General features: G+C 33.1%; 1 protein-coding gene across 1 annotated transcript in view; it reads right to left on the reverse strand.

Annotated features, from left to right (window-relative positions):
* The window catches only part of LOC114331342 (hydrocephalus-inducing protein-like), a 691883-nt gene that overhangs the window by 442256 nt on the left and 221831 nt on the right, over positions 1-27796 (reverse strand). Inside the window, exons 25-26 of the mRNA XM_050647266.1 lie at positions 26795-27008; positions 22353-22683 (exon numbers count right to left, since the gene is read on the reverse strand). Of these exons, the coding sequence (XP_050503223.1) occupies positions 22353-22683; positions 26795-27008 (545 nt within the window). The remainder of the gene's footprint in view (positions 1-22352; positions 22684-26794; positions 27009-27796) is intronic.

Raw genomic sequence — 27796 nt, forward strand, 5'->3', positions numbered from 1 at the left:
CCCTTCTTCTTCTTTGTTGTGGTATGCAATTTAAAGCTTTCTTTGGCCATTTATCTTCATTCATTCGTTTGACGTGACCATACCACACTAGTTGTCTCGTTTTAATTCTATCTACACTGAAATCTACAGTTTTTGTCCTCCTTCCTGATGCGATCTTTTATATACCACACGCTCTCCTTAGATAATATATTTCTACTACCTACTTCTATTCTCTTTTTATCTTTTTTGCGATCTGCCAAACTTCTGCTCCATAAGTCAAAATAGGCTCTACCAAGGTACGATAGATTGTTGTTTTTTGTCTTATCTCTTTAGACCATAGTAGAGAGCTTAGAAGGTTTACCGCTATTTTGCCCTGCTGTGTTCTGTTTTCGATGTCTCTTTTGCCTTCTTTAGATAATATAGATTCAAATTATTTATATTCTTTAAATGTATTTGTGGTTCTAATTCCTAAATCTGGATCTTCTAATAAAGAATTAAGAATTAAATTCTAACACTTCTATAATATGTTACAATTGAGCAATTAGACCACCAGTTTCGGCAACTGGTTATGGTAAATTCACCAATTTTAATGAACATACTTTTCATTTGTTTTTATTTTTGCAGTAAGAAATACACTGTAAATTATACAAAGAGAATATCATTAATCTGTCACAATAATTGTTTTAAAATACTACAATAATCATTTATAAAAATATCCGAAGTCTAAATACCAACATTTGAGGTGGCAACAGCGTAGTAGAAGCCATGAGGACATAAACTGAAATATACGGATTCCGCGACAACCTTAAAATGAATAAATATATATTTGGACGTCATCAAAACCGTTAAAGTGATTTTATATATACAGCAAGCGAACGTGGCGCGCCTGACGGCAACTGCCCCAAGTAATGTGTATATTATTATACAGATAACGTGTCTGAGGACATCCGGCCAATATTTTGTTCAGGCAGTGTAGGAAGTGGTACCTTTCACCTGCGATAAATTTTAGAGAAAATCCTCGTGGCAACCGTATATCGGAGTCCACGAAGACCTGGACGCCACGAGAGACTACAGTTTAACATGGGGGGACGTCATGAGATGCTAAAAATAAATATATATATATATATATATATATATATATATATATATATATATATATATATATTGATACATGTATCCATGTGACTTCCAAAGTAGATTCTCGTAATACGTTGTTACTTCATATATACCGTTATGACTTCCGATTTCGGAAGTCACAACGTTTTGCCTATATTTTTACGAATTTGGCTACTAGATGGTATCAGAAGGCTTATATTAAAAATTTCGCTGGAAGTCATATCGTATCTAACATACTCATAAGATCAGATTTTAGTTCGACGGTATATCACCAGCGCTAGTGTCGCTCCCGTGCTACTATACAGGCTATGTACACAACGCGTAGCGTCTTCCGTATACCACACCGCTCGGTGTGACTTCCGTTTTTTGGCAACCCTGTGTAACGGTTTCCAGACATTTATCTGTTGTAGATTCGCGGTCCTAATCGTACTTAGTGTTTTGTGTGCCTTTTGTTTTTAAACATGAATAATAGCAGATCTGCTTTACTTTTAAAGTTAGCCTTAAATGAAGGTACAATAAGTGATTATATATCTCTATAATTATATATTTTCCCTACTTATTTTAATCTATAATATTTACTTACCTATTTACTTATATAAATTCATTTTTCTCGTGTTTTTGTTTACTTCCTTTTTTACAATGAACTTCTAATTTAATCTACACTCACCGGCACGAAAAACGGGCACCCCAAAAAATGGGTAATTTTTGATGTCTCGTATCTCCCAAACCTGTTGTCCGATTTAAGTAATTTTTTTTAATATGTTATAGCCTTATTCTTTAACAAAATAGCTATGATAATATTGTTGATAGACAGGTAAATTTTCATTGTATACCGGGTGTACCAATCAAACTGGGTTTTTTTTCTCAATTTTCACAACACCCTGTGGAATATTCTAGCCTTTATAAAATATTTAAATAAAAGCCTAACTATAGCTCCAGGTTTTATTAACATTCTGTTTTTTTATTCATTCGCTTACGTTGGATAATAAAAAGTTAAGGACTTTAACAACTAGCCATGTTCTTTATCGATACAGGTGTTTCTAAATATAAGTGCGACAAACTTTAAGGGGTAATTTCTGCATGAAAAAATAATGATCGTTTGGCAAAAGAATTTTATATTTGCAAGCATTTGCGGACATAGCTTTATCAAGTAAACGATCATTATTTTTTCATGCAGAATTACCCCTTAAAGTTTGTCGCACTTATTTAGAAACACCATGTATTGATAAAGAACATCTTTAGTTGTTAAAGTCCCTAACTTTTTTATTATCCAACATAAGCGAATGAATAACAAACAGAACGTTAAGAAAACCTGGGGCTATAGTTGGGTTTTAATTTCAATATTGTATAAAGGCTAGAATATTCCACAGGGTGTTGTGAAAATTGAAAAAAAAACCAGTTTGATTGGTACGCCCAGTATACAATGATAATTTACCTGTCTAGAAACAATGTTATTACAGCGATATAGTTAAAGAATAAGGCTATAGCACAGGGGTGGGCAAAAGCCGGCCCGCGGGCCGGGTCCGGCCCTTTCGCTTACTTTGTCCGGCCCGTTGAAAAACCCCGCAAGTACCTAATCTTTTTATTCCCTTTTATGTGATTTTGTTGAAATCAACAGTAATAGTTTGCATAGTGTTCACATAAATTATTAAATATATAAATAATAGAGAGTATTATAATTACGAACAGCCTTAGCTAACTATATTTTTAAAAACTGTTTAATTGTAACTATTTACTTTAAATTTCTTTTAAAATATAGGGAAATCCCCGGAGATTCATAATTGTTTATTCGGTATTAATAATCGTATTTAACTCTCAAGGTCTCAAGACAAGCACTCGGTGTTTGGGTATCTATTTCAACCATATCACTGACAGTTTATGATCTAAATACCTCAGCACTTTGGTCCCAATAATATGATTCTTTATTTATTAAATCTGAATTAAGTATGGTTGTTTGGAATACCTACTTCAGCATAAAATTCATTGTTACCGATTTTTGCCGAAGTTTTACAACTACTTCGAAAGACGCGTATAAGTTTATTTTGATTTAGCACTGGTCGTATTTCCTATTACTCCTCATATTTCTTTTGATACAGTGTGTGTTATTTTGCAAATATATAATAAATTGAAAAAGTGGAGGACATTTTGTAAGTAAAATTTGAAAACATTGTTTTTATTTTATTGTATTAAAATATTTATTTGTAAGCATTTGCAAAATAATACAATCAAAAAAAAGAAAAGTTGATTTGGAATGCAGAAATTTTAATGAAGCATGGACAGAAAAATACCTTTTTACGAACATTGGTAAGAAAGCAATTTGTTTAGTTTGCCATTAAACCATTGCTGTTTTCAAGGAATATAATTTAAAGCGGCATTTTACATCAAACCATCCAAAATATGCATCGTTTTCTTTAGAAGAACTTAAAAATGCTGCAGACAACTTAGCAAAAAACTTAAATAAACAACAAAATATTTTTAGCAAACAAAGTAACATCGAGAAATCTACCACACAAGCAAGTTATGTTATTGCACACAAAATTGCTAAGTTATGTAAACCTTTTTCTGAAGCAGAATTTGTTAAACAGTGCATGGTAGAAGTGTCGGAGATATGTTGTCCTGAAAAAAAAAAACATATTTTTGAAAATTTAAGCCTGTCAAGGAGAACAATAGTACGACGGATCGAAAATATTTCAGGAAATTTACTCGACCAGCTAAAAACAATAATTGCTGATTTTACATATTGTTCTCTGGCGTTGGATGAGTCCTGCGATATTACTGACACAAGTCAATTATTAATATTTATTCGGGGCATTAACAAAAAATGTGAAATTCGCGAGGAACTTCTTAGTGTGCATCCAATGAAAGATACAACTACCGGTGAAGACTTCTTTAACGCTGTTGAAGAGTGTTTAGTTAAAGTAAATTTACCTTGGAACAAAATAGTAAGCATCACTACGGATGGCTGTCCTAGTTTAACAGGGAAAAATGTGGGCTTACTAAAACGAATCAGCGACAAAGTAAAACAGTTGCAGCCAGAACAAGACATATTATTTTTACACTGCATTATTCATCAAGAAGTGTTATGTAGAAAAGTTTTAAAATTGAATCACGTCGTTACTGTTGTGACAAAAGTTGTAAATTTTATCCGGGAACGTGCCTTAAATCATCGACAGTTTGTTGAATTTTTGAAAGAAATTGAAAGTGACTTTTACGAAATTCCTTACTACACTGAGGTGAGATGGCTTAGCATCGGTAAAGTTTTGGACAGATTTCAATATTTGCTTGATGAAATAGTATCCTTCTTGTCGATAAAAGAAAAACTACATGATTTTCCTGAATTGCAAAATGAGGCATGGCTAAACGATTTGTCGTTTTCTGTAGATATTGTAAAATATTTAAATGAACTTAATGTAAATTTACAAGGGAAAAACCAGTTCGCTTTCAATATGCACTCAAATGTCAAAGCATTTATGATAAAACTAAACTTATTTGCTGAGAACTTTAATAAAAAAATATTAAACCACTTCCCATCATTACAAACACGACGAGAATTATTGAAAAATTCTGATTTTCTTAAATATAGTTCAGTAACACAAGACCTGCATACTGAATTCCAAAGAAGATTTCAAGATTTCAAAGCTATTGAAAAACCTTTGTCATTAATTAGTCAACCTTTCAATTTCGATGTGCAAGAAGCTCCTGTTGAAATTCAGCTAGAATTAATTGACTTACAGGCAAATAATTTATTAAAAGAAAATGTTCAATCAAACGAATTGAGTGCTTTCTACGGTGCTTTGAATACAGAACATTTTAAACATTTTTTAAACTATGTTCAAAAATACCTAGTTTTATTTGGTTCGACATATATTTGTGAAAGAACTTTTTCGTTGATGGTTTCCACGAAAAATAAATATCGATCACAAATTACTGACGAAAATCTACACTCGGTATTAAGGATTGCTACAAGTGATTTGGATCCCAATTTTGAAGAAATAATATCACATGAACATTCGCGATTTCACGTGTCGCATTAACTATTATAGAAGTTATACTTATAATGAGTATTCTATTAATTTTAACGTTTAATGTTTGTCTTTTTTTTTATAATTTTATTTAATATTAGGTATATTTACAAAATATGTATCAATATAAATTAATTTGTATCGTTAAAATATAAATAAATAAGAAAATAAAATCTTTCAATAACTGATTTATTTAATTACCATTAATTTATTATTATTCTTCTAACGCCGACTCCACTAATGAAGGTTGGCTAAAACACCATTGCAAATTCGTCTCTATTTTCTGCTTTTCTTGAAAGCGTCTGTGTGTTTAACCCGGTCCAGTCTCAAATGTTTTCAGTCAGAATATTTGTCGTCTACCAGGACCCCTTTTTCCTTCGAACAACTCGTACATATCATTTCTGAGCATGTGCCGTAAATATGCTGTCTGTCTCCTTTTAATGAAGGTCAAAAGTTCTCTGTCTCTTTCCATTTCGTGCAACATCATTTTGTTCGTATATCATCAAAAAGCCACATCTCAAAAGCTTCCGGCTTTCTCATTAAGTCAGCATTAACAATCCAAGCTTCGGCACCATAAAAAAGAATAGAGTGGATATACAACATTTTATCAACTAATATCAGATTTGCAGATTGAGTCTTTGGTGACTCAGAAATGTCCTCATCTTCAAAAAGTCTACCCTCAATTGCTCTATTCTTGATCGAATTTATGATTTCGAATTTAAATCTTCCGTAATCCAGACTCCTAAGTAAGTATTTCATTTTGTCCACTTGCTCAATATCTTCATTTTTTATCTGGTTCTTTTTCTGGATCTTCTTATGATTTAATATAATGACCATTTTTTTTTTCAATTACGTGACATATTTTACTGGGCACAAGTTTTTCGCATGTATTCCCAAGTAGGACAATTTATTATTACCATTTTCTAATTATCAACAGTCAAATTTCTTTGTCCAAATGCTTTAAAATAATACTTATAGTATTTATTTCTTGGGCAGGGAATAAACTACACCAAAAAAATTCGCGTGGGCACAGCGTACATATCCGGTATAGTCCTCCGGCCCGAGAGACATTTTGAAACTTTCATTTTGGCCCGCGCTTAAAAGTAATTGCCCACCCCTGATCTAAGCGGTTTTTTAAAATTTATGGGTTTTGCAATATTTTACCGTCAGCGAACGGACTAATAGTAGAGGATCCGATATAAGGCCGATCTGCATCGATCTATTTAATGGATAACGTGTGCGTGAAGTAACAATGTATTTTAAACGGGATTTACTTTTTTCGCACTGTTTTTGACACACTTTCATATAATCAAATATCCTTAACTTTCGCGTTGTCATGGTGATGACATAATGAGCAATAAATTACAAAAAAAAAATTGACAGTTTTGTGGTTTGAAAGAAATTAGAATGTCTAAATAAGTTCTAAAAATTGTAGAATAGGAATGAATTCCAGTGATGAAGAGTTACAGTTTTTTTATTTGTTTATCGTAGATAAAATATTGTATGAAACTGTGCGTGAAGTACTTTTTGCGAATTTAAGCGATGTATAGCACTCGCTCCGTTGTCGCTTGTGCTCTAAACATCACGTGCATTCGTAAAAAGCATACTTCACGAACTGTTTCATAAATAACTATTTTCATATATTAAAAAAAATGTTTCGACCCTGGTAGATATTATTCCAGATTTTCAGATTTCAGCACAGTGTTAGATGGTTGCGCCATATATGGAGAGCAGGTAGCGTAACAACTATAAACTCAATTTTACAATGGAAACCCGGAGTTAGAAGGAGACGCGGAGGAACTAGAATAAATGGTTACAGGAAGTAAAGGAAAATTTATATAGGGCAGGAATTACAGACTAGCAGAAAAAGACAGAGGATAGAAAGAACTGGAGAAGCACAGTCAATAGTATCGAGTAGCAGACTGGGACTAAGCTGCTCTAAAAAGATGGATCTAGATAGCTTTTTAGCAGCTCAACCCCACCTGGTGTATTTAGCCATTTAATTTTCTTATTACACATTATTATTGGTACATCAAAAATTAAAAGGACGGTGCCTGTAATAAAATCTAAAATTCTAAATTTAATCAAGAAAAATAATAAATATTAAAATTTCCTATAAGTTCAAATTTATTTATTAAAATTTTTGATATAATTTTCATAAATAAATTACTTACTAATAACACTTTTTTAATTAATTCCAAAAAATCCATTTTGCAGCAATAATAAAATATTAGTATTTGTAAAATAAATAGCAATCATATCATAAATAATACAGGTTTACAAAAAAAAACTAAATTTCGGACTATTTGACGAAACCATGTTACAAGGGGTCCGCTCACCTCTTTCACGCCAGGTAAAGGTCATTTCAAGGTCAAATCAAGATAAATCGACAGTCGCTCTGAGAAAGTATATTAGGGCGTTTTTGGTGTCGCTGATGACGAATCATTAGTCCGCTGACCTCTATCACGTCTAGTTCAAGGTCAAATCAACATAAATCGACACAATCGCTCTGAAAATATAGGGGTTTTGGAGTCACTGATCATGAAAACTGCGGTCCGTTGAGCTCTACCACGTAAGGTAATGGTCATTTCAAGGCCAAATCAGGACAAGTCCACAAAACTGATTTGACCTTGAAATGACCTTTACCTGTCGCGGTTGAGCTCAACGGACCCCAGTTTTGTGATCAGCGACCCCAAAAACCCCCTAATATACTTTTTCAGAGCGATCGTGTCCATTTATCTTGATTTGACCTCGAAATGACCTTGAGCTAGACGTGATAGAGGTCAGCGGACACAAATTCGTCATCAGCGACCACAAAAACCCCCTAATATACTTTTTCAGAGCGACTGTCGGTTTATCTTGATTTGACCTTGAGATTACCATTACCTGACGTGATAGAGGTCAGCGGACCCCGGATTCGTGACCAGCGACCCCAAAAACCCCCTAGTCATATGGTTTCGTCAAATATTCCGAAATGTATTTTTTTTGTAAACCTGTTTAATCAAAAGAATATCAATCTTTTAATTTAAATAGACAACTTTAAAACATAGAACTGCATTCACAACTGTATTCACAGTAAAAGTTTCAAAAGATCACACATTACGCTTAAAGTAAGAGGTAAATCAGCAGACGAGTCGTTGTGACTTCCAAAATATGACAACACCGCTGGAAGTGACAACGCACCTTGAACTACCCTATATATGGAAGCCATAACGTATGCTGTACGCTTCGGTATATACGTATATATATACAAAATTTATTTTGGTAAATCCTTTCCCCTCAATAGGTAGACCCATTTTATAAGCCCCCCTTTTACCAAATACACAATTTTTAAAAAATAATTCCTAGTAGAAAAGGTGGAAGTCGGACAGCCTCTTCTGTATACCGGAAGTCACAACTTAACGTGCATCAATATATATATATATATATATATATATATATATATATATATATATATATATATATATATATATATATATATATATATATATATATATATATATATATATATATATATATATAGCAAGAAAGACCGGTATGCGGCCTTTTTCAACGAATAGCGGGAGAACGATTATGAGAGATGATTTTAGTTTGGAAGCTATTTACGATCTGCTGCGGCGAGGGGTTGAAATGCGAGTCTCAACAATAACCTGGAGTTTCCAGAAAGGTCTACATAAATACTACTTGAATTTTAAGTAATCAGTAGTACAGGGGCGTAACTAATTATTTTAGTGAGCCGTGTATAATATATTTATTGTACAATATTATAAAAAAAAACATGATTATTTTGAACAGGATCTCCATTTTTTTTAAATTTGGCGCTTAAAATTATGTTGGCAGTATTGATACATTCTTGACTAATTTCATGTAGGATTTATTGCCTTTCTTTCTCACATGTTTGTATACACTAATATAACGGTTACACTGTAAGCAAAACAGAACACGTTTTTTTTCTTATTTTGTTTTCCTGTTATTTAAATAATTTATTATAAAGAAGTGTAAAATTTTTTTTTATTTAAATTAACGTGTCTCAGCAACGCAGGCCATTGACACGGTTACAATAGTAAGGTTTACAATATGTTTAAATTACAAGAATTAAGAAAATTAAGAATTTAAATTAAGAAATTACAATATCAGCAAAATGATAAAAAACAACATTTATATGGCGTAGTATAACCGAGAGCCTTTGAGAAACATTATCACATTATTAAAGTTACTATTATCACTAAGAGTGGTGGTTTGGTCTTCATCCAGTTTATGTTGTCTTCGGGTGTTCGTGTATAAGTGGCACTCAACTAGTATGTGTTTGACGGTGACACGAGTGTTGCAGGTATGACACCAAGGAGGATTTCCCTGGCTCATCAGGTAACCATGTGTAAGACAGCAATGCCCAATTCTTAATCTTCTCATGACAACTTTGTCCCTTCTACAAAGTGCTGGTATTTTTAAGGCAGGTATTCTGGTTTGAATATTATGGAGTTTTGAGTTTGTTCTATTCCAGAGGTTTTGCCAGACTCTCAAGCACATTTGGTTTACTGTATGTTGTACCCCTTAATGAAATTATTGACCACGGCTGCCAACTTCTTATGGCTATGTACAATGCCCCGATAAGTTTCAGGAAACCAAATATTCCTGAGTAGTTTAAACTGCTAAGATTGTCATTGGAAAAATTCCTTCATATGTTGATGCATTTACCCAGCATTTAAAAAGGGTATATTTACAAACACAAATTTGGCTGCATGGAGAGGACAGTAACATGAACCCAACCGATTGGAGATGGGAATTACAAAATAATGTATTAATTCCAGTTAGAATGACTCAGCCACCTGGTCCTCCAAATATTTTAAATTTAATATTCTGTAGTTGTAAGTCAGACTGCGGCAACTGCCGCACGGCGTCAGGATTTTTTTTAAATAAACATTAATTATTGGTGCTGCGCGCAGGACAGCGGATAGTTTGCTCTGATTGGGCATTCCAATGACCTTTGATAATGATTGATACATTTTAATTTTTATTACATTTCGATATAAATAAATTTTTTTATTGCAAAATAAAAACACATACTCTATCCTTTGAAATAACACTTTTTTAGCAAAAACTTTCTTTGTTCATATATTTTAACTTAGAGAATAAAAGTTTATTATTTTTAAACATATGCAATCGTTTAAACAATATTTCACAAACAATAATAAAATTAGTTTGATTTTTGTGGAATTAAAATATTAAGATACAACAAAATATAGAGTAAGAAAATAATATATTAGATAAAGATTGGAAGAAATTTTGGTGGAAATCAACTTGTGTGAATCGAACACTGCTGTCCTGCGCGTAGCATACTGTAGTCCTTCTATAAGCAAAAAAAATTCAACTTGCTATCTGCTTTATTTTTAGTCCTGCAACATTTAAAAAAATGAATTTTTTTGCGAAAGCAAAATCTATTAAACCGATCTTAATTAAATTTACAGTGTTGTTTTACTATATCAAAAAGTTTTTCTGGTAGACCAGTGCAAATAGCAAACAAAACAATAAAAAATTAATAGCAGGATGAAACCAATTCCAAATGAAAGTACACATATTAGATAACATGTGGAACATTTTTCACCAAATCTGGATGAGGGGAACATGGGTTGGGGGAGCCCTTTTAGGGGTGAAAACGGTTAATTACGATTTGCGGCAAAACGGCACATCCTATCGAAAAAAGTTAAACCGCAAAGTTGTAGGCTATAAGAAGATCTATAACTTTTGTAAATAAGCATTTTTCACATAACCTCAAAATATCCGAGAAAATTGGAAAATTCGATGTTTTTGATTTTATTTTTTTTTTTCTCAAAAAAAAAAAATTTTTTTTTACAAAATATGGTGGAAACTTACCTCTTTATGTCCCAAACACGCTGTAATTTTTTTGTATAAAAATATTTTTTAAAACTCTTGTTTTTTATGTTTAAGGGAAAATGTAAGCATTTTTTCAATTGAAAAATCTCCCGAAATTTTTTTAGCTTTTTTAAAGAAGTTGGCATTTTTTTTTTGTTTATTGAAACCTCTATTTGCTGATGGTGTAAAAAAATATATACGTTACTGTTGAAAATTTTGTCACAAAAGGCAAAAATCAGAAATTTATTTTCAACCCCTCACCATTTTCAGATTCTCAGATGTAATGTAAGTTGCATAGCGAGTAGGTGCAGCCCAGCCAGACGCCGCGCCGCGCCGCGGCCATTATGTGTACCATGATGACACATACAGTGAATCAAACGTGTACGTGTTAAACATAATTTTGTGAAAAGAATTTAGTGACAAATTTATTTATTTTAAAGGAAATTGTGGAATCTACATAAAAAGGTAAATACTACCTGTGTCTTATTCTCAATTAATCAATGAAATATTATCATTTTCTTTCATAAATAGTATGACTAAAATAACCTGAATTTTTTTTATTTTTTTAATTAACAAATTTTTAATAATAATTTAATACAATATATTTCAAAATAAATTAGAAATAGGTACTTTAGTACAATATTAATTAACAAACAATAATTTCTTTCTTTTGCACAAGAAAATTTAGTTTTACTCAAAGAGAAAATTGTAAAATCATGATTTTGTATTTGTAGATTATCACTATGGATATGGAAGAATCTGTTTGTATAATCTGCAATGAGGCAGATAATAAGCAGTTGTATAAAATAAAAGAAAATGCTTTGAAACGTTTAGTGGAGTCTGGTAAAAAAAGATTTGACAGTAGATACAAAAAATTTGCAAATATGACATCAGCTTTTATTCATAAAAGTTGTCAGAAAAAATATAATGATGATGCTCTAATAACTAAATACCAAGGCAGGTTCTGGTAATATAAAAGATTAATTTTTTACCTCGTACAGTTTTAAATATGAATGCTTCAAAAATATCGTTGCATTTCTGCATTGTTTTTCGGGTTGCGATACAATATCGGGTTTTGCAGGAAAAAGAAAGAAAAACACAGTGAAAGCATTATTAGACAATAAAAACTTGTCACATTTAGCCAATATTTTCTACAAAAAAGATGCAAGTAAAGAAAATATCGCCAAAAATGTAGAAATGAAAATATAAGTTTGAATCAATTAAGATTTAACAAATACCAATTAGCAAGAGTAAAAACTTCTTTTAAACTAGCTAATCTCCCACCAACTGAAGGCGCAGCAGAACAACACTGTTACAGAGCATACCATCAGATTCAATCTTGGATGGGTAACAAACTGACGGCAACAAATTGGGGCTGGAAGCAACATGAACGTGGCATTGTGCCCATATTCACAAATGCAGAATTAATTCCAGAAATATTACTAAAAAGTATTTGCTGCAGCTGTGAGATTGGATTCAATAGTCAAAAATATGGGTGCCGAAAGCATGGTTTGAAATGTACCAATTTATGTTCAAATTATACTTCTGATAAATGCTCCAATGTCGAAAAAACATTTTTTTTTTGATATTAATGAATATGATGACATTATGGATGAGAAACCAACGCCAAATGAAGAAAATGTAGACGAAGACCATGATGGTCTAGAAGATTTAGAGAAAACTGCAGAATCTGTAAGCATTACCGAATGTGATGAAGAAATGCCATCAAAGAAGCAAAAACTTAATTAATTGATGAAAAATTGGCCATTAAAATTATAATAATTACTTTCTTTTGTATTAAATAAGCTTTTTCGTTAAAAAAGTTGTTGTGACTTTTAATTTGGTTCATGAAAAAAAAGTTTTTAAAAAAAATGTAGTTTATAGGTAAGTAGGCCGACTTTTAAAAAAAATATAGTTTAAAAAAAATAAAAAACACGCTTTTAAAGCTCTAAAAATTTAAAAATAACTTTTAAAATTAAAGCTAGTAATATTTTATTTTTAAATTTTTAGTGCTTTAAAAGCGTGTTTTTTATTTTTTTTTTAACTATAATTTATTTACAAAATTAAAAATCACAGACAACGGAATTAGTGTATTAAATTTTTAACAGAGGTTCGTTGGTTCCTGCTCGCTATGCAACTTATATTACGTCTGAGAATCTGAAAATAGTGACAGGTTGAAAATAAATTTCCGATTTTTGCCTTTTGTGACAAAATTTTCCACAGTAACGTATATATTTTTTTACACCATCAGAAAATAAAGGTTTCAGTAAACAAAAAAAATGCCAACTTCTTTAAAAAAGCTAAAAAAATTTCGGGAGATTTTTCAATTGAAAAAATTCTTACATTTTCCCTTAAACATAAAAAACAAGAGTTTTAAAAAATATTTTTATACAGAAAAATTACAGCGTATTTGGGTCAGAAAGATGTAAGTTTCCGCCATATTTGGTAAAAAAAAAATTTTTTTTCTGTGAGAAAAAAAATAAAATCAAAAACATCTAATTTTCCGATTTTCTCGGATATTTTGAGGTTATGTGAAAAATGTTTATTTACAAAAGTTGTAGATCTTTTTATTGCCTACAACTTTGCGATTTAACTTTTCTCGATAGGATGTGCCGTTTTGCCGAAAATCGTAATTAACCGTTTTCACCCCTAAAAGCGCTCCCCCAACCCATGTTCCCCTCATCCAGATTTGGTGAAAAATGTTCCACATGTTATCTAATATGTGTACTTTCATTTGGAATTGGTCTCATCCTGCTATTAATTTTTTATTGTTTTTTTGCCAATGACTTTTAAGTCAGTCCAACTTTTCTCAGAAATGAATAGTTTTAAAGTTATAATCAAAAAACCAATAAACAAATCGAATTTTTCCTTCATATTTTGACATTTTGATTATTTAAACAATGTTCCGGACCATTTTGACTGGGAGGATAACTAAAATTTTATTATGTGAGTTATTTTCAAGTAATTTCTGCAAAAAAATTGAGTCAACTCTCAACGTCCATCTCAAAACAGATGCGCCCTGTACTATTAATGTTTCCGATCTTCTTCTTCTTCTTCAATGCAAATCCACTAATGGATGTTGGCGATCACATTTTCCATTAACTCTCTATTTCTTGCAATGTGGATCAGTGATTGTATGTCGGTAATCCCTGTCCATTGCCTTATGTTTCGGAGCCAGGACATTTTCTTGCGTCCTATTCCTCTCTTGCCTTCAATTTTACCCTGGATTATAAGTTGAAGGAACTGGTATTTTTCGTTTCGCATGATGTGACCCAAATACGCCGTTTTTCTTTTCTTGATGTTTTCGAAAATCTGACGTTCTTGGTTGATTCTTTTAAGGACATCCACATTTGTGACTTTCGCCGTCCATGGTATCTTTAGGATACGGCGATAAAGCCACATTTCGAAGGCTTCTAATCTGTTTATATCCCTCGTTTTGAGTGTCCAGCCCTCTATGCCATATAGCAGCACCGACCACACGTAGCATTTAGTAAACCTTAGTCTCAGTGTAAGGTCGAACTCTGAGCAGCTCAGTACCTTCCTGAATTTTACGAAAGCTTGTCGAGCTTGCTCAATGCGACATTTTACTTCCCTGTCCGATGCCCAGTCTTCAAAAAGCCACGTTCCTAGGTATTTGAATTTGCTCACTCTCTCAATGGACTTAGTATTCAGTGTTATGGTGGAGTTTTCAAATGCATCCAAGTTTCTGGAGATGATCATGAATTTGGTCTTTTTGGTATTAATCTCTAATCCCATTCGCTTACTGTATTCTCCGATTATAGTGACAAGTTGTTGAAGATCTGCTATGTTGTCGCAAATTAAGACAGCATCATCAGCATATCGTATGTTGTTGATTAATACTCCATTCACTTTGATTCCCATCTCTGCATCTTCCAAAGACTCTTGAAATATGGCTTCCGAATAAATGTTAAATAAAAGAGGGGAAAGCACACATCCCTGCCGAACACCCCTTCTTATATGTATGGATTTGGATATAGAATTGTCTATTTTTAATTGTGCTGCCTGATACCAGTACAAGTTTTCAATGCATCTTATGTCTTTTTGGTCTATATCAAGCTTCTTGAGGATCTGCATTAACTTGTGATGTTGGACACGATCAAACGCTTTCTCGTAGTCTAGAAAGCACAGGAATACGTCCTTCCTCTGATCGTAACAATTTTGGACCAACACCTGTGTTGCTACTATTGCTTCTCTTGTTCCCAAACCTTGCCTAAACCCAAACTGAGAATCACTGATGTCCCATTCACATTTTTTGTATAATCTTTGATGTAGTATTTTTAAGAATACTTTTAAAGTGTGACTCATCAGGCTAATGAGTCTGTGATCCTCACATCTTTTTGCATTGACTTTTTTGGGTAGGGGAATAAATGTAGAGAGCAACCACTGCTGAGGATAGCAACCAGTTTCATAAATAAAATTAAATATTTTATGTAAGTGCTGAAATTCCCCTTTCATCTAGTAGTTTGAGTATTTCTGAAGGGATTTCATCAGGTCCAGGTGCCTTATTGTTTTTTGAATATAATATTGCTTTTTCTATTTCCTCTTTAGTAATTGAAGGGCCAGTCAGCTGGTCGTCTGTATAAACTTCACTCATGGGTCTTTCGTCATGAAAGAGCTCCTGAATATAGTTTTCCCATATATGAATTTTCTCTTTTTCACCTAGCACTACCTGGTTATCCTGATTAACTATAATAGTTGGTCTTCGTTTTCTGTATATTCCAGCAGTCTCCTTAAGCTTTTTATGTAAATTCCGATCGTCGTGCTGTCGTTGTAAATGTTCTAGATCGATACATTGTTGCTTAAGCCATTCATTTTTTGCTATTCTTATCTTTGCTTTTATTTGCCTGTTAATGTTTTTATACATATTGCTGCCATCTGGGTCATTCTTGTGTCGTCGTCGTTCATCCATTAGTAATAGTATTTCCGATCTTACCAGTCGAATATTTAAAAGCGAAGAAATAAAATAAACAAATAAAATAAATAAACACAGCTCATATTTCAATTTGAGTGATAGTATTATTGCCGACTTTATTAATGCAAATCATTAGCAACCACCTGTGTCAATTATACGCACGTTAAATCTTGTAATAAAGTAAAATGTACAATACGTCAATATTTTGAGAAAATGTCAACATAAAAATCCATTTGTGCTAATGTAGTGGGAGCCCATAAAGTAGGTCTAAATATTAATTACAAAAAGACCAAAATGATGACGAATTTAGTTCCGAGCCATCCTTTAAAAGTAGAAGACGTCGAAATTGAAGTTGTTGACAGCTACGTATACCTTGGATATATGGTAAAAATTAGCAGAGACAATCAAACTGCTGAGCTGCTAAGGAGAATAACTCTGGGATGGGCAGCATATGGAAGACTGCGTGATATTTCTAAAGGTGATATACCTATCAGCTTAAAAAGAAGAGCATTTAATCAAAGTGTCCTGCCTGTTCTTACATATGTCGCAAAGACACTTACTCTAACAAGGACATCTGCACGAAAATTACAAGTTATGCAAAGTAGAATGGAAAGATCGTTGTTGGGCATAACGTTAAGAGATAGGGTAAGAAACGAAGAAATTCCTAGAAGAAGTGGTGTTGAAGACATTATAAAACATATAGCCAAAATTAAATGGAAGTGGGCAGGACACGTCGCTAGAATGAAAGGTGATAGGTGAACCAAAAAAATCTTGGACTGGAGACCGAGAGCGGATAGACGAAACCCGGGAAGACCATCCACAAGATGGATTGACGACATAAAGAGGATTTGTACCAACTGGATTGCAGCAGCGCAAGATAGACCTGAAGGGAAGTTTTTCGATGAAGCCTATGTTCAGCAGTGGACGACTATGGGCTGATGATGATGATGATGAGTAGAAGTTCAACGCTACATGGCGATCATGCGATAAGATAATAATAATTAATTTTAACAATTTAAATGCGTAGTGTATAGCAAAGAATTATTTTGAACCCTAAACGCCACTTTCATAAATAATAACTGAAGGGTAATCCAAACGAAGTTTGACTATAATCTTTAGTCTATTCGGTGAACTTAGAGAGGTTTCGGATGAAGTAACTATGCAATGATTCAACTATACAACAAAAAAATGGTTCAGGAACTTGAAACTCAGCGATTTTTTATAACGGCTAAATGTGGGGGCAGGAATATACTCCAATATTCCAAGAATTAGCGAAAGATTTTACTTGAGGAGGAAGTGCAGATTTATGCTATACTACCGGCAAAATAACGCAAAAGATGAAACATATTAAGTGGTAAGGTAAAAAGAGATGAAACTAGTAGAGGTGTAAAGTTATCTATTGGAACCTATAAATTTACACTACATCACATAGGTTCCCACCTTTAGACGTCTGTGACAGGAGAAATTTATAAAATTCTCATGTCAGGTGACAGTTGTCATACTTTTCCTATTCAAAGATGGGAAAATATGTAATGTAATGTAAATTTATATGTTTGTATCGATAATTTCCACCTCTATTATTCTTATCTCTTTAAATTTCATAACGATGTTTTCTTAAATTTTTAAATTATGTTTTCCATCTTTTGCATTATTTTGCCAGTTATTTGGGCGCTCATCACTGTATACCGTAACTGGTTTAGATACTGCCTGTTTATGTTAATATGGTTTTCCAATCTAGTTTTTGAAAGATGTTTTCAAGTACTTAGGCTACGGCTCCACGGGCGGGAAATTGACGCTAGTAGTAGCAGTAAAATGAATTTAAGGTTCCGCGGAACGGAATAGGGATAGCCGAACTGTACCGACTACAGGACTTGTGCGTAGTCGGTTCAGTTCGGCTATTCCCATTCCGTTCCGCGGAACCCTTAGGAGGTATAGCAGTGAACAAATTAATAAGCACCATGGAAGGCAACACAGGAACACAAATACTAATAAAAAAAAAACTATCTACAAAGAATTACACATAACAGAAAATATAGTTCAACAATTTTATAAAGGTACAGCTGGTTCCAAAAAAACTGATACGACTCTTAACACTAGAAGCACCAGGGCGGTCATTTTGACTGCTTTCTATTTTTAACACTCTGTATTACCCATTCATAGTTATTTTAGTATCTTAATAATTTATGACTTTTCCTAGATCTATTTGAATATTGTAATTTGTAAAAATAAAATAAAATTTTTATTTTTAATTCAGTTGCAATGCGAAGGCAAAACAATCTTACTTTTCAATTAGAATACGGAGCGCAGTCCAGTCCTCTGAATCGCGATTTTCGGCTCTTATTGGAGCCTCATCGGAGAGAACGTAGGCTTGTTCTCCAATTGTAATTTGTCTTTGACAGCTACTTAGAGTAATTACTTTTTAAGATATGCTAATGTCTACCTAGAAGCACCAGAGCAGTCATTTTGACTGCTTTCTCTTTTTGAACCTCTTTATATTACTCATCCATATTTATTTTACAAAATTTATAATTTGGAACTTTACTATTTATTTGAGGATTATAATTTCTCTTTTACAGTATAATTACATTTTGAATATGTTGATGTCTACCTAGAAAAATGCAGACCTAATGACAAGTTATTCTACTTTTTGTTCTACTTTTCTGGGAAGTTTTTGCTTATTTTATGTATACGTGACGAATGTTGGCGATCATCATGACAATCTTTACCTTATCCGCTGGCTGTTCTTCTTCCTGGACTCCGTTTTCCAAATATTTTTCCTTGAAGGATGGCTTCTAGAAGGGTATATCTGGATTCATTTCGCATAATGTGTCCGAAGTACTGTAACTTTCCAGATTTGATGGTGGTCAGTTCTTCTTCATTTTTTTAAGTATCTTCTCATTTGTGACTCGGTCAGTCCACGAGATTTTAAGTATTCTCCGATATAGCCACATTTCGAATGCTTCCAATTTTCTGCAAATACCTTCGTTCAAGGTCCACGATGTGCAATAATCAATATTCAAAGTGGATTTAAAAAATTATTCAAATTGCCTTGTGAATCATCGATATACACCGCTGAAATGATAGCGATACTTTTTGCTTTAAGACACATATTTAGTAACGAACCCTATAGCTGCATAATATTTACAGACAGTAAGAGTGTCGTTGATAGACTAACTAACGTACATAAGTACCAACAACTCAATCATATAGAACTGGAAATTATGACTCTTTATAATAAAATTGCAAATTTAGGAAAAAACATCATTATATCATGGATAAAGGGACACGCAGGCATTAGGGGTAACGAAATAGTAGACAGGCTAGCCAAATCCGCCCTAGAAATAGGCGAAGAACTTCCCATGAACTTACTACCCATTTCGGATATTGATATTATTAGTAGACGACACCAAAAAGAAAATTGGCAAAGGTATTATCGAAACACGAGAACTGGTAGTAATTACAAACAAATGCGACCTGAAATTCCCATTAAAAGATGGTTTCATTCTGTATCAAATCGCCATTTCATAAGAGTTATAAATAGATTGAGATGTAATCATGCTCTTACCCCCCTTCATATGTACAGTCTGGGTCTCACAGAGTCACCTAACTGTGAGTGTGGAAAAGAAGGTAATCTACTACATATTCTCCTCGAATGTTCACATCAATCAGTAAATATAAACAAATTTTATGATAATCTTAATATATTAAAAATTCCACTTCCTGTCTACCTGAACAATTTGATTTTTTCTGAAGAGATTAATATATTAAAATCAATTTACGAACATATCAAAAATTGTAAATATAGATTGTAGCAATAAAATTTACCCTGTATTTAAGAAATTTTGTTAAAACAAAGCAGGCATGTTTGTTAAAACAAAACAAACATGTTTGTTTTGTTGTTATTTTGTTTTAAATCCTGTAGATTTAAGTAATTATTGTATATTATAATTGAAAAAAGAAAAGAACAAAAAAAAAGAGAAAAAGAAAAGAAAAAAAAAACAAAAAAAAATAAAAAATGCAAAAAAAAAACAAAAAAAAAAAATAAATGCAAAAACAAAACTAAGAAGATGTAAACCTCTTCGAGGATGAATCGGGTTTACGTCTTAGCGTAGTAAAAAAAAACAATTTATAATTTAGTAAAACAATTTAGTAAAAAAATAACAATAAAAAAATTAATAAAAAAACAAATTAACAATATAAAAAAAAGCAAAAAAAAAATACAAAAAAAATAAAAATTTACAAAAAAAAAATGAACAACCAAAACAGTATTATTTAGATAATAATTGTAGATAATAATGTTAGTTTGTTATGTATTTAGAGTTAGAAATACAGAAAAAATTCCTCTGATTGAAAAATCAAATTTGTTTGTTTTTAAAATAACAAAATGTCTGGCTAATTGGCTCGGCCAAGGCCATCAAATTCACTCAAAAAAAAAAAAAAAAAAGGTCCACGATTCAACACCATACAAAACAGAGAAAACGTAGCAGGTGAAAGTGAAAATGTGAAATTTGTCATATATTATGTAAAAAAAATTGTGTGGGTCTTGTACAAAAAAAAAATTGAAAAATTTTGCTACTGCATACATTGTGCTTGAATAATTAAATAATTTATTTAAATTAACTAAATATGTCTTTTATTATTAGTTATTAACTTAATAAAGGTTTTTATCAGTTAAAAATTAATTTAAAAACGGCTGGCAATAGAAAATTCTAATACTCGTCATTTTAACTGCTGCGGTGTTTCTAGGTATGCACAAATGCTGGTGCTTCTAGTGTTAAAGCGTATTTTGTAGAAAATTGAGCAGTGTATTTTGAAGGATAAATACTTATTATTTACATGCTGTCACTGTCACTGCCAAATCTTAAAATTTGTTCAACCTCAAAAAATGGCTGTTTGTTTGTTTATTTTAATATTTGTCTGTCATAATAAATATAATATAATGTCAAACCAATCATACACTGCTCAAAATAATCAAATCTTACTGAGAGTCGTATCAGTTTTTTTATGAACCAGTTGTATATAAGAGAACCAGTACTAAGTAACAGAAAACAAGAGTATGTATAGTCCGTCCGCTATAACTTTTCCGATGCGGTACGATTAATTTTCAATCAAATTAAGTCAAAACAGAAAGTGAAACGTACGCCGATGTGTGTAGTATATAGTATACAGTATACAACATGTATATACACATCGACGTTCGTTTCAATTTATGTTTTGACTTAATTTTATTGAAAATAAATCGTACCTCATGGGAAAAGTTATAGCGGACGGACTATATGTATATGTATACAAAAAAAAAAATAAAAAACCAAGCCTTAGAAGAAGATCCGGATATAACAATAGATGAAATAGATGAAAAGCGAAGATCGAGTTGCAATAAAAATAATAAATAATAAAGACAAAAAACTAAGAAATAAAATATAGAATCTATTTAACCACCGTATACATACATACACAAAAAATTCCTGAAAATGGAATAACGCCATGATAATCATCTTTCACATAGAAGAAAACCCAATTGATCTTGAGAACTACCGATCCCGCAAAGTATGCATTTTTAATCTTGTATTACAAAATTAGATCAAATTAGCAACAGAATAGCGAAAACCGCATGTCGATACTTTTTTTCTGTCTCGAGATATCTTAAGAAACGTGTAAATTTTAAACCTAACCGTTACTGTCACTGGTAAACGAAGTTAAGGGAAGGTAGTGTGCTATGGAAAAAACAAAGAAACATTTTCCAGATCTCAACGTATATAATTAATTAAAACAACAATAAGACAAACAACATTATAAAATATAACAAAGAAATAAAAACAACTACTTAGTGACGACTTAAATGTTCAAATCATTGCCCATCATTTTTGATTCAAGCATTTACTCTTTCAAGAGTAGATTGAACAGCAGTCTTAATTTCTGCTCTCGAAATGCTTTGAATGGGGTTTGGTATTATCTGGATAATTTTTTCTCGAGTAGGCCTAGCTGCAAAAACCAGGTCTTTATGCCATGGAATAACGCCATGATAATCATCCTTCACATAGAAGAAAACCCAATTGACCTTGAGAACTACCGATCCCGCAAAGATCCTTAGGATTGATCCCTCAAAGATCCTTAAGATTGATCCCGCAAATCTCAGCATTGATCCCATAAATCTTAAGATTGATCCCGCAACTGTGACTCGTGACTCGACACTCTATATACAGGCTAGCGACTCACCAAACTACACCCTCCTAGGCTTACGACTCGACACTCCCCACTCTAAACTCGCTACTTGACACTCCACAGTCTTGACAACTTGACAACTTCAATTAACATTAATTATTAATACCCATACTTAACCTCTTCTACATGTAGACCCATATCATTTAAAATTATTTTGTTTTGTTCCCCTCTAAAACGTTTTATATTTTAAATAAAAGACTCTTACTTACAGATTCTCTATTATTACCGATTTCTTCAAGACATTTCCAACCTTCACTGCTCCAAAATCCAAACACTTTTTATGAAATCTAAATCTGGGCAACGATATCGTAGCAGTGATTATGATCGGTATCATAGCACCGTGATTTACTCCCAGAAATAGATAATCCTCGACATACCGATCATCAAAAATTTTATACTCTTTTCTTGGTTTAAATACCACATACAGTTCAGCAATTTCTCCTACTCCTAGTACTTTATTTTTATATTCGACGAACATCTGATTATTTGAGAGAGTTGATATGTTTGACTTCATTTTGTGGACTGTAGTTGGTTCTGGACCTACAAGTAAAATATTGTTATAATTAAACGTCAAGAAAACTCGGGCATATGTAACTATTAAAACAAGAGTTTTTACAAAAAAATATTCCTTATTCATCAAAATAATCTCATTTAGCGGTGATACAATCATTTCAACGCTTTTCTAATTTTTAGATGCCGCACTTTTAAAACGATTTATCTTTCGTAGCATTTTTTTTTCGAAAAAAAGTTGATACTCACTGGGCTAGATCTTGACAACATGGTAGGGGCGGAAGCAATTCAAAGACCAATTTGTGCATTTTTTTTTTCATCGTTTTCATCGATTTGTCACATGGTGCATTGTCTTGGTGAAACAACAATTTTTTGTTGAACAAATGATACCTATACTTTGGAATTTCCGTCTTCGAACGCTCCAATCAACCAAGTAAATAGGCACTGTTGAGTGTTTCTCCATGTTTCAAATAGTCAATGAGAATAATTCCTTGTGGGTCTCAAAATACAGACGCCATATCATTTCCGGCAATTTGTTAAGGTTTGGAAGATTTGGACAGTTTTCTCGGGGTGATTTCCACTCAAATGAAATGATATTTTATTAATTGTGACATGCTGATGCAAAAAGTCAGACTTATTTCGATTCAACATATTAAAACAGCGCATAGATTCATCAATTCGTTGTTGTGTTTCTCTGTTGTGAATTTAATTTAATTCCCAAGAACTTGGTTAGAAAAAATTTTTTCTACGGCAAAAATTGAGTGAATCATAAATGAGTATATCGAAAAACATTGATTTTTTCGATATAAAACATAACACTTTCGATAGCGAATAAATCGAAAACTATTCATTTTATCAAAAAAATTTGTAGAAAATTTTTTGCTTAAAATGAATATTTTTATCAACTTTTGTGGTCAAAATTATAATAAAAAATTTCCACCCCCGAGATGGGATGGCAACCAGCACCATGGCAAAAGCGCCTTTCGGCATCATATTATATATTTTGATCATTGGACTATCCACTACTTATTCTCAAATGTTCAAGCAAATCTATCCATTCCGTAAAAATTGCGAGGTAAAAAGCTTCGGTTCCTGGACTACTTCGCTACTTATGAAATCCTTCCGATTGATTTCTGTGCCCAGATATGTGATGCCATCCAAAGGCTCAATAGTATAATTATTGTTTTTTACGATATTTTTTTCATTGCTAGGTGTTCTTTTGATGTTTTTGGTTTTTGTATGTACCTACGTTTCATATGTATTTATGTATTTTTGATGTAATTAGTTTTTATTTTGTTTATTTTAAGTCCTTGTACTCGAAAGATTCTATCTATCTAATTAGCCTTCTTCGGTCCATCTTTGGACATAGGCCTCCCCAATCCTTTTCCATTCTTCTCTGTCTGTCGCAACAGTTATCCACCTAGAGCCCACGTGCTTCTTGACATCATCTGCCCATCTCATTTGTGGCCTTCCTCTGCTTCGTTTATATTCCCATGGTCTCCAATTTATAAGAATTTTGTTCCATCGGTCTTCTTTTTGTCTTATAGTGTGTCCGGCAAATCTCCATTTCAACTTTGCAACGTCTTGTCTAACATCCATAACTTTGGTTTTCTCTCTTATCCACTCGTTCTCTTTTTATCCATTAGTCTTATGTGCAATCAAAACGGGTAGTGAGTAGGAACTCCTTTGGAGTCCCTTGGATTCTATTGGATAGTCCTATCAAGGAAAGTGAATCAATCCCTGCCCCCTGAAGATCCCAGGAGCTTCCTGACCCGGGAAGCTAGCACCTGCTAAGGGTCTCTTGTCCAGGGTCACGGATGAAGTCCAGAACGGCATCCAAGGCGACAAAGAAAACGGCATCGGTACGGCGAAGATGGCGGAGCTGGCAACCCTTGATTTTAGAGATAGTATAAGATCACAAACCAGTAGCGTCTGTCTCAGAGTGAACGGCTACAAACAGCGTCCGACCCATAATGGGCGGCTGAATAAGAACTCACCAACCCGCATGGCAAGCGTGGTGTTTTAAGTGCAATTACCCCCCCCCCCCCTTCCTCTTTTATGTAAGAAAATTTCTTAATCCCACACCACAAAGGTCTGCCTCACGGAGTCTGGGGGAGGCAATAAAATAATTCGCTCTTGATAGATAAAAATAAAAACCCACTCGAAAGATTACATTTTAATACGTAGAAGATTCCGAAACAGGCACACATCTGTCAATTCTTATCCCGGAGATTACTTGGAGACAGACCACGTCCCACTGGTCAGAGTATTCTGAGTCAAACGCAAAAGAAAGCAGAAATAGGAACCACAATTTTACGATACGTATAGTAAAACATCTCATTACGAAAAAGGGGGTCCAAACCACGTTAAAAGAAAAGAGCAAGTGCCATTAGAGATGAAATGAACGAAGAACAAAATATCAAAAGATATACTACATATATACATAATATACGATATATACTAAATTAATCAAGAAAGTTGTTAGCTGTTACGTGTTATGTATTTTTCTAGTTAGGTATGTGTAGTTTGAGCTTTGAGCTCATTTTTAGCAGGTTATGATCTGATCCACAGTATGCTCCAGGCATAAGTTTTACGTTTATGTCTGAGGTTTTCCATCTTTTCAGCACGAGTTTAGTCGATTTATCTTTTTGTTCATTATTAGGACTACTCCACAATGGTAGCCTTCTTTAGTGTTGTTTATATTTGTTATCAATAGGTTGTTTTAACTGGAAAATTGTAGGAGACGTTTTTTGTAATGGCCAAAAAATGATCCGACAATATCTCTCAAATGGTAGGGGATCCCAAGCGGGGATTTTTGCAGTTACTCGAGGGCGTCAGTTTATCATATGGGGAGAAACCTGGTACCCTGCAGATGTACCTCTACCATATTTATATTGGCTCTTAACACAGGGAAGTTTGTTAAAGGGGACCCGAAAAAAAATGTATCCTTAAAAATACTCGAAATTGTCAGATTAAGATAAGGTAAGTTAAGTACATGCAAAAGAGTGTATATTTCAAAAGTCTGATGATTTCAGCGGGGCGTAAGGAAATGGGTAAGTCAAAAAGTTTCACAAAAAAGCGAATATTTCGCGAAATGAACGTCAGATCGAAAAACTAAAAGATACGTCTTCAATATTTTTCAAAAATTTATAGAATGGTTATGGTAACGGAGAGGGGTGGGGGGTAAATTTAAAATTAAAAAAAAAACCCGCGATATTTCGCAATAATGAACATCAGATCGAAAAACTGCAAAATACACTTTCAAAATATTTTTGAAAAATCTATCGAATGGTACCAAACACCACCCCCGCGGAGGTGGATCGGGCGGTTACTTAAAAATCTTAAATGGGACCCCCAAATTTTTATTGAAGATTTGGATCCTTTACGTAAAAATAAGCAACTTTTATTCGAGACAATTTTTCGAATTATGGATAGATGGCGCTATAATCGGAAAAAACGATTGTCGGAAATGGAAAATTAAATTAAAAAATGGAAAGTCCCCACTAAAATGGAAAATTTTACTTAACTTTATTGGGTTTTAGGACTTAATAATCACAACCCAATAGGTCCCCATAACGCTCGAGTGACTGCAAATTTAGCATAATTTGCTCCCCTGCCAAAATGTGGGAAGCGGGCCGAACCGTTTGCGAGCTGTTCGTTTGTCGCTAGTCAGGAACCGTGGCCTGTCAGTTTTTGGGACGAACACAAAGGATATTCGCAGTTCAGTTTGGACGGCGTACGCAGCGATATTGTCTGTTTCTTTTCGTAGAATCGAGATTGTGCGAATGACGTGTTACTAGAGATTAGAAACGTGAGAAACACAATGCAGTCAATTTTGATTTTATAGTTGGCAAAAAAATAGTTGCTGTTTTTATTTACATTTAGAACGTAACTTTTAGATAAAATTACAAATGAAATGAATCAGTTATAAAGTTTGCACAAGTTGCTTCGTAGTTGGTTCGTCGAACTGTACTGTCGTCACCAAGTTTCGCGTCGAACTGTACGCGAGCAGTTCACAAACAGTTCGACTCGCATATGTGTACCGACCTTAATACTGACTCCTTTTGCACAGTATATCACTAATTTATTTTATATTATGGATAAATGTTATTAATGCTACATTCATGTAACTTGTACATACCGTAATTAATAATAAGAACAGTAAAACACACTGGTCTATCAACAACAACATGACCAAAATCCAGTTTGTAATGTGGCACTTTGAAATCAGGAATTAGTTTATACTTTCTGGAGACAGAGTGATATCGAAGCCGGCTGTAGTTGTTTCGAAGATAATCGTTTATAAACATCCTCTCTATCGCCAAATCTATTTCAACATTAGATGGATAGGAATCCTACAATACATAAAATATAAGGATAAATATAAATATAAATAGTCCCCAGTACACCGTTCTTTTTTGAAAATGATTACAAAAGTCTTAACAATGGTTTTAACTGCTTCGTTTGAGCGAGTCCACCACTCTCTGAAAATTTTCAGAGTGCAGGTTGGACGCGTTTCCGCACGCACAACACCTAAACCTGTAGGTCTAGCGCGGTTATGTTTTGTTATTGCAAAACTATAATTTTTAACAAAGTAAGTTATCAATCGAAGTAGTACAGAAAACGACAATAAATATCGTTCCCATACCACCAGATTGACAACAGGTGGAATACTTTCTTTGGATACAACCTCCCGAGATTTTCAAAAATTATAAATCATACCGGATGCCGAGGAAATTAAGAGAGAGAATTTTAAATAATTCACAACCCATCTGCTCAGCGTGGTAAAAGCTCCAACAAGAAAGATTCTTTAGTACTCAACAAAAGAGTAAATGAATTAAAATGTATAAACATTTTTCGTGTTGCAAAGAAATTGAAAATGTTTTTACATTATATTTTTTAATTGTAATCAAAAGATTGTACGTAACATATTTCTTGTTGCAAAGAAATTGAATATGTTTATACATTATAATTTTTAATTTTAGCCAAAAGATTGTACGTAAAAATAAAATTAATTTTTTTTGTCGGACAAAAAAAAGGGAGCGATCTTGAGTCCGACACCCGCAAGATGTCACTCTAGCGCAGTGTTTCCCAACCTTTCTTGGGCCATGCCCCTCCTTATAGGCTATTCATTATATTCAAA

Source organism: Diabrotica virgifera, chromosome 3 (genome assembly GCF_917563875.1).
Source record: "Diabrotica virgifera virgifera chromosome 3, PGI_DIABVI_V3a".
NCBI lineage: Eukaryota > Metazoa > Arthropoda > Insecta > Coleoptera > Chrysomelidae > Diabrotica > Diabrotica virgifera.